Here is a 12,013-nt window from a genome sequence, read left to right on the forward strand (position 1 = left end):
GAGCCTGAGATCCTCCATTTCCAGTTCTGCCATATTTCTTTAGTCTCGTTTTATTCTTGGAAAAGAGCAGAAAATCTGCTAGAGGCAGACAGTGTCACAAATTTCAACACAAAACTTACAGGGCAATATATTGTTGTATCGATTTTTCCCTCTATTTTCCGGCAAGAGTGCGATGTCACACGACTGGTTTCGACCCACGTCTTTTAAGTCCTATTGGGTCAGAAATAAGTTTGAAAGTGGAAAATGTGAAAAAGAATAACAGACTTTGAGACTGATAATAATAAAAAAAATACATACACTAGTATGCATATTACTGCTTGTAGAATGCCTAGTATTCTCCATGCACTAGCTCTGATCCCTTCAACAGCTCCAAATGGGAATGTTCTTATCACCATCTTACAGATGAGGCTTAGACAGGATAACTAATGTTATGCAAGTGGCAAAACTGGAAATCAAATCCAAAGCCTGGGCACTTTTTGCCAAACCACATTGTTTTCCAGGCAAGCAAATGGCCAGACTGGATAACGGATGGTTTTAGGTTTTGCATTTGACATTTGTTAATTCTTTCTTACCATCTGATCCTGGTAGCACTTGGTTTGCTGTGCTATTCTGGAGCTCTGAGATTAGGTGGTATATTGTGCAGGGAATGGTTTCAATTACAAAAACACTCAGCTGGGACCCTAAGTATCATTGTAACTCCCAAGTTCAGTCAGCTTCTGATTCCACAGTAAAGGTCAGAAAGGATATTCTGCTAAGAACCAGGGGTGTTAAGGCTTCGTTGCACCTGAGTAGTACCTCATATTCCTTGGATAGAAGGTAGTTGGAGTCAGCCTGAAGCTTCATGAAATGCCCTTCAAACTGATTTATCTTTATGGGGCTGTAGAAACAAAAAGAAAAAGAGAATTACTGAAGAAAAGGGGAAACGCCATAACCAGCCTGCATTGTATTTTAAAAGCAAATAATAAAGTAATTAATGTGTTCTCTCTTACCAAGAAGTTTTCCGGTTACTGTGAAGAAGCCAAAAGAAGAAAGGCCTTGTTAGCAAATCTCACACAAAGCCATCTTTCAATAAATTAAATAAAAGAAAATATGGCACTTACCCTTTCTGGCCCAGATTCAAGTGGACAGATAATGGTCGATCCCTACGAATGCTCAGGCGGGCAGAGGGCCTTTCTCGACCATGGCTGAAATGTAAGGCAAAAGATTTTTAGTCTGATCATTCTTGATTTGAACATTTTTTTTCCCCATTTATGGTAAGGCTGTGCATGTTTGAGCAAATGTAGATTTTTCAGTATTCATGAATCTTTGCACTCAGCCAACAGCTCTTTGAGGGAGGAACAGGGGAGGAAGAACATTAAAAAGTGGATCTTTCTCACTTAGAAACGGATCTCTATAATAACTGAAGATCTCTGCCTCCTGGATTTTGGCTACGGGTCATAATCACTTCCTACACTCTCAATAAATCTTTTCTTAAAAAATAAAAAATTCCCAAACCAGTAAACCTTAAATGCCAGACATAACTGCAAGAGAGCACATTGTGCCATATTAAAAAAAAAAAAAAAATCACCAAAAGAAGAGGACGTGGCATTGGGGTCACATGCTATTTTCTTCTTTTTGGCTTCTTCTTAAATTAGGATGGCAGATACGAGCCATGAAATGGTGTTGTCAACCAGATTTTTCAGTATATTTCAGAAAAGAGCTTGGGCATGCAACTGGCAAACATCTCTGTCTTCATGAGGATATGAACCAACAAAAAAAAATTATTCTTTCTTTGCAAAATGAGTTATTTCATATTTAAATACTTCTAAGGGTCAAATTCATCAATGGTACATGGCGGTGGAGGAGGATGAAAAAGGGAGTTATTATTTTACGTTTTGACTTTTCTTTTTACTGAGAAAACAATGGAGATTTAACCTGGGGAAATTATTTCTCCTTCTTACTGTTCAAGCTCAAGCGCATTTTCAGTTGTATCTCTGAAACTGTGGGCCCAGTCACCAAAGGGATCTTTGACTTACCTTGTTTTCCGTCTGCAGATGAAGAAGGCAATGAGAGCCACCAACATGCCAATTAAAAACAGGCCAGCACTCACACCTTCAATGACTCCAAACAAGGGCTCTGCAGTAATCCAGATGGAAAGAACACAGTCAGGTGGGAAAATTAGTGTAGAGGAACCAATAAAAGAGCTACGTAACCCAATTCCAAAAAACCAAATGCCAAATGTTTTCTCTGATATGAGGATGCTGATCCATAATGGGGACGGGGTGGGGGGAGTGGGGGTGGAGCATGGGAGGAATGGAGGAACTTTAGATTGGGCAAAGGGGATGGAGGGGAAGGGTCGGGGCAGAGGGGTAGGAAAGGTGATGGAATGAGATGCACATCATTACCCTAGGTACATATATGAAGATACAAATGGTGTGACTCTGCTTTGTATGCAACCAGAGACATGAAGAATTGTGCTCTATGTGTGTAACATGAATTGAAATGCATTCTGCTGTCATATATAACAAATTAGAATAAAAAAAGAGAGCTATGGAGGCTGTTTCCAGGGAATGATATCACAAATATTATTCAAATATGCACCTGAGAAGGTGAAATAGAAGAAATGTTGGCTACTATCCTGCCTGTCACAGGCAGACAAGTTAAGGGAAAAGTTCATTAACTTTTGAAGTTAATGATACATGGCTTATTAAGGAATTTTGGACTCTCTGTTTGTATCTGAAGCTTGGAGCACCTGAGATAAAAGCCAAATGTTTGTCATCCAGATAAAGATACGATTTCATTTACAGGAATCATGCTACAGAGCATCTGGGGCTTTAACAAATCCAGAGAATTGCTCTGGAGTTATTTTAACACAGTCTTATTATCTTGTATGATCCTGCCACTGGGAGTTTTCAAGGCAGGTCTCTTGATGTTGCCAATCTGGCCTTGAACTTCTGGGTTCAAGCAATTTTCTTGCCTTAGCCTCCTGAGTAGCTAGGACTACAGGTATGTACTCTTGACCCAGCTTGCCCCCGCCCTCACCACTCCCTATCACATGCTGGCGTTTGAACAAAAGGCCCTGTGAATGCTAGACAAGTGCTCTACCACTGAGCTACATTCCTAACCCTATATTTTTAACAGTTTTATTGAAATATAATTCATACACCAAATAATTCATTCATTTAAATTGTACTATTCAATAGCTTTTAGTAGTCATATAAGAGTTTTGAAAACATCACTACAATCAATTTTATAACTTATTTTTTATCAACCCCAAAAGAAAACCCCATGTCTATTAGCAGCCACTCCCATTCCTCTTTCCCAGGCCCTGGCAACCAGTCCTCTACTTTCAATGTCTATGGATTTGCCTATTCTGAACATTTCATATAAACAGGAATCATAAATGTGTAGCCTTCTGTGATTGGCTGCTTTCACTTAGCATAATGTGTTCAGGATTCCACCAAATAGCATATAGGAATATTTCATTCTTTTTAATGGATAAATAATTTTCTCATCATATGGATGTATCAGTTTTTTTTTTTTGGCTGTTAGTTTTTTTGTGGGTCCAGGGTTTCCCACATGCTAGGTGAACTCTCTACACAGAGATATATCCTCAGCCCAGACCTACATATACCATTTATCATTCCCACAAGCAACATTTGAGGGTTCCAATTCTCCATATTCTCACTATTGTCTTTCTGATTATTCATGTTCTAGTGATTATGAAGTGTCTTATTGTTGCTTTGATTTGCATTTCCCTAATGACTAAAGACGTGTCTTTTCAAATAATTATTGGCCATTTGCACATCTTTGTGCAAATTTCTACTCAGCTCCTTTGCCATTTTTAAGTTGTGCTACTTGTCTCTTTATTAATGAGTTGTAGGTTAAGAGTTCTTGGTGTATTTTGAATTCTCTATCCTTATCAGGTATATGATTTACAAATATTTTCTCCATTTTGTGGGTTGTCTTTTCACTTGATGGTGTTCTTTCAAGCATTGAAAGCCTTTGTGGTTAACTCCAATACATTTACTTTTTCTTTTGTTGCATTGTTGTTATATCTGAGAAATAATTTTTTAACTCAAGGTCACATAATTTACTTCTATGTTTTCTTTTAAATGTGTTAATGTTTATTTCTCACATTTAGGTCTATAGAGTAGCCTGTTTTTGGAGTTACATTTTAAGACCTTGGATTTATTATCTCATGTTGCTTTTCAATACTCATCAAATCAATACAATAATCTTTCTTTTACTATGCTTAATATTGTATTTTGAATGCATGTATAGTGTATTCCTTTACTGGATTACATAAAATTTCTGTTGTCTAAAAATATTTCACATGGGAAAGAATTGTGTTTACAGAGTCCTGACTTAACATCAAATTATAAGTGAATACATCAAAATCCTCTTAGCTGGGTTTTGATCCTTCTTTGGTCTGAAAAGTGGAAGATTATCCCTGTCTTTGGCATAGATAGATAGGAAGGTTTGTGGGGTGAGCTACGTTTGTCATGCAGCAGGGGAGACTCTTTCAGCTCTAAAGAACTTCCCTAGACCAAGAGACCAGCACTGTAGCACACGGGCCACCCACAGGAAAGCTGGGACAGACAATGGTGTCAAGGAACAAGGTGATGAAAGAGATGCTATTCTCAGCATGATGGAAATATTCAGAGACAGTGCAGTGCAGAGGCTGTGTGCTCAGGCAGGAAGGGCTGGAAGCACAGCTGCGCCATCTTGGGCAAGTTACTGAGCTCTTGGAGCCTCAAGTCCTCACCTTTAAAATGGGGATGATAAAAGCAGTGAATTCAAAAGGTAGTAGTGAGGATTGGACAAGTTATTCTATGTGAAATGCTTAACACTGCAGCTCCACAGAGGAGGTGTCCAGCATATACTAGCCATTTTTATTACTCAGACTTTCCCATGAGCACACCAAAGATGTTTCTTTCATAGATTTATGTAAAGCCTTTTAAATTAACATTTTTATTATTTTTTCATGATGCTTGGAATTAAATCCAGGGCCTCATGCATGCTAGGCTAGCATTCTATCACTGAGCTACATCATTTTTTAACATCAAGTTCTTTAAATTAACATTTTTAAATAGTGAAAAAATAACACGTAAGAAGCAAACGAAGAAAAATCACCTATAACACTACTACTTTGAGATACTTGTCATTAATACTTTGTTGTTTTTTCTCTAGTCTTTTTTCCTATATCTAGGTGTTCCTCAGTTTTTGAGGGGGATTCGTTCTGAGCCATTTCTGTCAGGATATCAAAATTCATGGTTCGTCAAGTCCTTTATATAAAATGATGTAGTGTATAACCTGTGCACTTCCTCTCTATGCATTGAGTCATCTCCAGATTTCTACAATATGTAAAAATATAAATGCTTTGTCAATAGTTTTTATACTATATTGTTTAGGGAATAATGATAAGAAAATCTCTGTACATGTTGAGTACAGACACAACTTTTTCCCCAAATATTTGCAATACACAATGAATTCAGAGGGTTGACTGTATGTGCATATGTACATTTCCACTCATAACAGAAAGCCTTTCATACCAATTTTTATTTTGGCCTGCACTAGCCCTTTATTTTAATGTTTTTCAATTGCTTTTTTTTTTTTAAACCCAATTCTTTCTTACCCTAATAGAAAAAAAATCTTGTACTGCACCTTCTTATCTAGGTTGGTCTCTCACAGAAGTTGTGCAATCTCCCTAATCCACATCAGCTCATGATCATCAAAGATAAAGTTCCATGTGAAAATAATGTTCCTCCTACCATCAGGAAAGTCACCGGATCTCCCCCTACAGGCTCTTTCAGGTGACACAGTGGCTGGCAGAACACAGGGGTGGATGGAAAGGTTAGCCTTACCTGACTCGGTGGTGATAGGCAAAGAGAAAAATGTGTCTGAATAGAGTGGCTTTGTGAATTCTTTCAGGTCTTCATCAAACAGCTGAGTAAAAGCCCGAATGCTGATTCTGAAAAGAAATCAGATTTACTCAAGATTTATTAAGTGCAAATTGACAGAACTGATTGAAAAAACGAGTACAAGGAGAAACAGGGTGGGCATCTAGTCATTGCATATGGAGGGTGAATATAAATTTTGGAATCAGATAAACCTGGGTTCATGCATTCATTCATTGAGGTAGTCATCAAATACTATTGAGCTCCTGCTGTATGCTAGCTCCTGTTCTAGGAGCTAGGGATACTGCAAAGGAACAAAACAGTCCCTACCACTCCAGAGGCTACATTCTCATAGAGAAGGTCAGACAATAAATCCACAAACATAATATGGCAGATGGTAATGTGTGATTTGAAAAAGAATAGAGTGGCTTAGGAAGATGTAAAGCAGTGGGAATGGAGACTGTAGGACTGATTTACTTGGTATGGTTAGTGAAGTCTTCTTTGTAAGAAGCCATTTTCATAGAAATCTGAGGAAAGAGTGTGTGGGTGGTGGGGAGGGCAGGTCTACATTCCAGATAAGGGGAACTGGAGGTATAAGGCTCTGAGGTTGGAACATGCCTGGGACTTCTGAGAAGCAGTGAGAGATTAGCATGGCTGAAGTCCAGTGAGTGAGTGGTCAGCGAGGTGGATGGACCAGACCATTCAAGACCCAGGAGGCGATGGTGAAGACTTCAGCTTTGGTTCTAAGTGACATGTGAAGCTACTGGATGGTGTTCAGCAGGAGCATGAAGAATGGATAGCATGGCAAAAGAAAAGAAGGAAAACTAGTTGGAAGGGTATTGTAATAATCCAGGTGGGAAAGAGTAGCCTGGACCAGGGTTGTAGAGGTGAAGGTGGTGAGAAGTGATGATATGTCAAAGAAAGAGCTGAAAGTTTTGCTGATAGATGTGGAGTATGAAAGAAGGGTGGAATCAAGGATGATCCCACATGTTCTGACTGGGGAGCAACTGGAAGAGTGGAGGGCATATTTACCAACACGAGGGAAGACTATTATAGAGTTGTAGATTGAGGAGTTTGGGAAGATCCAAAATGAGTTTAGTTTTGGGAGCAGAATTCTAAAATGCCTATTAGAGATGTCAAGTGGTTCAAATGTCAATATTATTACTGCTGCTGTTATTGTTATTTTAACTTAGATACTTCCCCATCTTTTTGGCACTAGTGTTTTTCTAAAGTGCCTTTTATTCAAAAATATTTTCATCTCATTGTTATTGTTCTTAACATGAAATGTTTATTAAAGGCCTTCTTTATATCTGTTTGCTGTAGTTACAAAGAGATGCACAGTCTCTAGTCTTTAAAACTTGAAAAATAGAGCTGGGCTTAGGAGTACATGCCTGTTATCCTGTAACTTGGAGGATAGAGGCAGGAATATCTCAAGTTCAAGGCCAGGTTTGACAACTCAGCAAGACTCTGTCTCGAAAAAAAAAAAAGAAAAGAAAAAGAAAGGATTGGGGATGTAGCTCAGTGGTAGAGGGCCCCTGGATTGAATCCCCAGTACTGCACAACAACCAACCAACCAGCCTTGAAAAATAGACTATGAACAAATAGGGCAAATAGTAAGAGAGGAAAGCACATATTAAATTGCAAACGAGGAACACTGGAACTTGGAGAAAACTATTGGGTTGAATGAGGTGTGGTGACTAGAGCAGAAAGCCCAGCTAATAGACTGCTGCAACAATCCAGGTCAAGGATATGGGGCCCTGACCTGGAGCAATGGCAGTGAGAACGAAATAAGACTATGAAGGCACTGAGGGGACTAGATGAGGCCTAGGCTAAAATAAGAAGGGAAGATTCAAAGGTGAAAAAAAGACTTGAGCTCAAGTCATTCAGGAGAACAACAGCACCACTGATAAAACTGGGAGCTATACCGGAGAAAGATGATGAGCTTTGCTTGGTGAGGCATTGATTTAGAGCTCTCTAGCGGATATTTAGAGTTATTCCAGTCATTTGAACAGGAGAACTGATGAGGTGGCTGTCCATCCATCCACATGAGATAGTAACTGCCAATCAGCTGGTCCAAAATTCAACAAGCAAGATAAAGCTACTAAAACAGATTTGTAAGCTGTTTGAATGTAAAGCCTATGATCCCCACTATAGGACCAATGTATCATGCTTTTGGCATGAATCAGGCCTAGTCTGGAGGGTGACACTCAATGTCTGGGAACATAGGTTAGGAAGAATCAGAAATCATTAGAGGTGATTGACTAGGATGATGATAGAGAAGACTTAGAGGAAGATGAGAGTTGGCTTCAGATTTAAGGAAAGCTGTCATGTGAAAGAGGAAAGGGAAGTGATTGATTTTCTCCTTAAAGGTAGAACTAGGCTCAGTAGGCTGAAGTCATAGGGAGGGAGGAATTCAGGAACATAAAATCATTTTCTAACATCTAGAGCATGAGCTACTTCATAGGTAGTGAGCTCCCAGTTGTTGGTGCAGATTTAAGCATACGTGGGAGTAGAACGAATTCCCAGGGAAGCTGTAGGAGGGTATCTCTGCATTAAGTTAAAGACTGGTTGGGATGACTTGAGTTCCTTCTATCTTAAAAGATCTCATGATAAATTTTACTGAAGATTCCTTTGAAGATTTACTGATAAGAACGTTAGGCTTGTTCTACATAGGAAGACTTACTACTCTTCATTTAAACCCAGTGAAAGTAAATGGAAGACTCTTTTCTCCTTTAAGAAAAAAAATCTACTTGTTTAATCCCAACTTATCTGGTCATGCCCTGTGGAAACACTGAAGCAGGCACAGTGCAGGGCAAATAGTTCCGACCCTTCAGCTCCTCCTCCTAACTCAAGCCCAGGTCCGAATGTGAAATAAACATCGAGATGGCATTGATCAACCACATCTCTAGTTTCCAGCTCTAAAAGATCCTGGAAGTACATTGGGAGAGGTCTGCAAAGGGTAACAAGTAATCACTATGTGTTAAACAAGAAGGTGAGGAGTTTGTGTGTGTTGCTAATTTATTATACATTCGGAAATCGAAAAGAGTGTTTCTGAAGATAAGAGTTTCTTATGTTGGTATAGGCATTTATAAATGTGGAAGGATTTTAACAAACACGGTTCTATTCATCTCCAAACTTCTTCAACATAACAAGGAAGTTTATTATATTACTTCAGAGGTTTGGAACTTGAATCCATGTCTTTTTGTCCAAGATCACAGAGAAAACTGGTGAAAGAAAACTAAACTCCATTTCTACCTCCTAGTGTGGACCTTTCTCTCCTACTTCCTCTTGATGTGATTTTCGGTTAAAAACAGTGACTTCTATTGGAGGAATGCCAAGAAGAGGCTGGGCCAACAATCAGAGAATCTGAACAGCTTTTGCTCTGTTGCTGATTAAGTAAATGGTCTCCAAAGTTCTGTTTATCTCAGTTCCTTCATTTATAAAATAAAAGCTTTGGATATAACAACTTTGTGTTCTGCTCTAAAATTCTAAGAATCACCAGTATAAAAAAAAAATTACGAAACAGATGCAGAGACCTTTGGGAACATAGGAACGAGACAGTGGCCTAGCATATGCCTGGCTTAAAATGAGTGGCCATCAGGAACTCTGCTCTTACCACTCTTTGTAAACACAGACGCCACAACCACATTCCCTAGCCCCGCACTTAGCACCCACCCACAATCCTGTCACGTCCTATTTCTCAGTCCTTCCTTCTACTTCTTTATGAACCCCTTGTTTGAAACTGGACTCCTTGTTCTTCTCTAAACAATCTGTGTAATTCTGCCTTCAAGTTTTGACTCCCACTGTTCTCTCCACATTGACTCTCCAAACTGTTCCTATCTCCGTATTTCTAAGTCCTTTCATCCTTTTTGGTGCCCAGCTAAAGTGATACATCCTCAAAGAAGTCTTCTGAACATTCACAGCATTTATTTAGCTATATCCTTCTGATGCCCTTCAACATTTCTGCCTGTATTTTATAGACATGTCTCCTTTCTACATTATAAACTCCTTGAAAGCAGGGATCTCATCTACTTATCTTTCTATCACCCCAACACCTGGTCAACCACCTTCCACGAAAGATGTAATAAAACACTCATTGAATAAGTCTTTAGCATGAAAAATATCATAATATGAATGATATATTATTTTAGTGAACAGGTATAAACTTTAATGTATCCAGAATCAGAATTCTACAGCAGAAAGTTAGCCATCACATGGTTTGATTTCCTACATTTGAGGAAAATGAGGTCAGGAGAAGCTGACGACCTGACTGTGGTCAGACTGCTATGCCATTTAGAATAAAAACAAAACCAGATCAGCACTTTCATAACCTCCAAACTGTCTCTTGCCCTAATGATCTGCCCTTTCTCTTTCCATAAGAAATATGCCACTAATAATCCATACGGTAATAGGAATTCAGCACTGAATGGGAACATATTATATTCATTGACATAATAAACTTGCATTTCACCTACACCTCACATTTCCCATTTCTTTTCATTGCTGATGTTTATTTTTCATTTTTCCCCCATTTACTTATTTTCTTTGTGTTGAGGGGCAGGGAGGAGATGACTGACAGCAGAGGGTCACTGTGGTGATTATCACCTTGAGACAGGCAGAATTCTTACTGCACTGAGGCATGATCTGCAGCCACCACACAAGAGGTTGCTTAGTCTGTGGTTCTCCCATATATTTTGGAAGGTTATGCCCCCTCTCATCTAGAAGTACCTGCCTGGCATGCCTTTAGTAGGAATGAACCAAACACACATTGGAGAAATACAGGAAAGTTGACATCTAGAAGATAAATATGTGCACCATGAGTTGATTAAGCTGTAACAAGAATGGTTAACATTCACAGATTGTCTGGCTCATTCCCTTATTTGTTCAGAAACATTTCAAGAGTACCTCTTTTGTGCCAAGTACTTGACACAGTGTTTTGTAACCAATGACACTTCTCTCTCACCTATTAGACTGTGAACTCTCGCAGCCTAGTGAAGAGGGAGGGTGATTTGCTGGTAAAGGGTTAAAAGCCACAGGTAAATGCAGGATTAGAGGGATACAGGGACAGGGTACTATGGCAATGGAGCTGAGGAAGCACTCAGTTGCCCAACCAGGAGTTGACAGGGATGGTATGGGGTGGTTGAAGGTTGAGCTGACTGTCAAAACCAGAGAAGAGTAGAAAGCATCCCAAAGAGAATGAAAAGAACATGCATGGGTTCAGAGGTATAGGAGAGTTCAGGGAATTGGGAAGAATGAGGAGTAGAAAGTGGGCAGGTGTACTTGGGGCAAATGGTAGGAGACAAGCTACTGTAAGTGAATGGGAACCACGGTATGACCTTAAGTAGAAGGACAAATGAGGAAAGTGAGGATTCGAGAGCTGAAATGCTGCTTACAAGGTTACATAGCTTCAAGGTAGCAGAGCTGGGGCTCAAATGTAGGGGCTCTTACAGAGACTTTCACAGCTACTGTCGATAATTAAGCAGGGTGCAGGGGGATGGGCCTGCTGAAGACACAAATTATCTCCAACTTCTCACTGGCTTTCTCTATGAAACGTGGTACAGTTGTCCTCCCTTATACAGTTAGACTTTCTGTAGTTTCAATTATCTACAGTCAATTGCCATCCCAAAATATTAAATGAAAAATTCCAGAAATAAGCAATTCAGAAGTTTTAAATTGCACACTGCTCCGAGTTGTGTAATGCAATCTCATGTTCTTATGTTCACTACTGCCCAGGAGGTGAATCATCCCTGTGTTTAGCATTTGCTCGCTGTGTCTGCTTACCCACCTGTTAATCATTTAATAGCTGTCTTGTTATCAGATTGACTGTCAAGGTCTTGCAATGCTTATGTTCAAGTAACCCTTATTTTATTTAATAATAGCCCCAAAGTACAAAAGTAATAAAGCTGGCAATTTAGATATGCCAAAGAGAAGCTGCAAAGTGCTTCCTTTAGGTATAGAATGTGAAAGTTCTTTTTTAAAAAATATTTTTTAGTTGCAGATGGACACAATATCTTTATTTATTTATTTATTTATTTATTTATTTAAAAGAGAGAGAGGGGAGAGAGAGAGAGAGAGAGAGGGAATTTTTTTTTAATATTTATTTTTTAGTTTTCAGCGGACACAACATCTTTGTT

General features: G+C 39.1%; 1 protein-coding gene across 4 annotated transcripts in view; it reads right to left on the bottom strand.

Annotated features, from left to right (window-relative positions):
* Ptprb (protein tyrosine phosphatase receptor type B) overlaps nucleotides 1-12,013 on the bottom strand; it is a 119,955-nt gene that overhangs the window by 21,796 nt on the left and 86,146 nt on the right. For all 4 annotated transcript variants that reach the window (XM_076854865.1, XM_076854867.1, XM_076854863.1 and 1 more), the window contains 6 exons: nucleotides 5,847-5,953; nucleotides 2,016-2,115; nucleotides 1,101-1,184; nucleotides 990-1,007; nucleotides 796-877; nucleotides 120-210 (listed from right to left, as the gene is read on the bottom strand). In XM_076854865.1, the coding sequence (XP_076710980.1) occupies nucleotides 120-210; nucleotides 796-877; nucleotides 990-1,007; nucleotides 1,101-1,184; nucleotides 2,016-2,115; nucleotides 5,847-5,953 (482 nt within the window). The remainder of the gene's footprint in view (nucleotides 1-119; nucleotides 211-795; nucleotides 878-989; nucleotides 1,008-1,100; nucleotides 1,185-2,015; nucleotides 2,116-5,846; nucleotides 5,954-12,013) is intronic.

The sequence above is a fragment of the Callospermophilus lateralis genome, chromosome 4 (assembly GCF_048772815.1).
Source record: "Callospermophilus lateralis isolate mCalLat2 chromosome 4, mCalLat2.hap1, whole genome shotgun sequence".
Lineage (NCBI taxonomy): Eukaryota > Metazoa > Chordata > Mammalia > Rodentia > Sciuridae > Callospermophilus > Callospermophilus lateralis.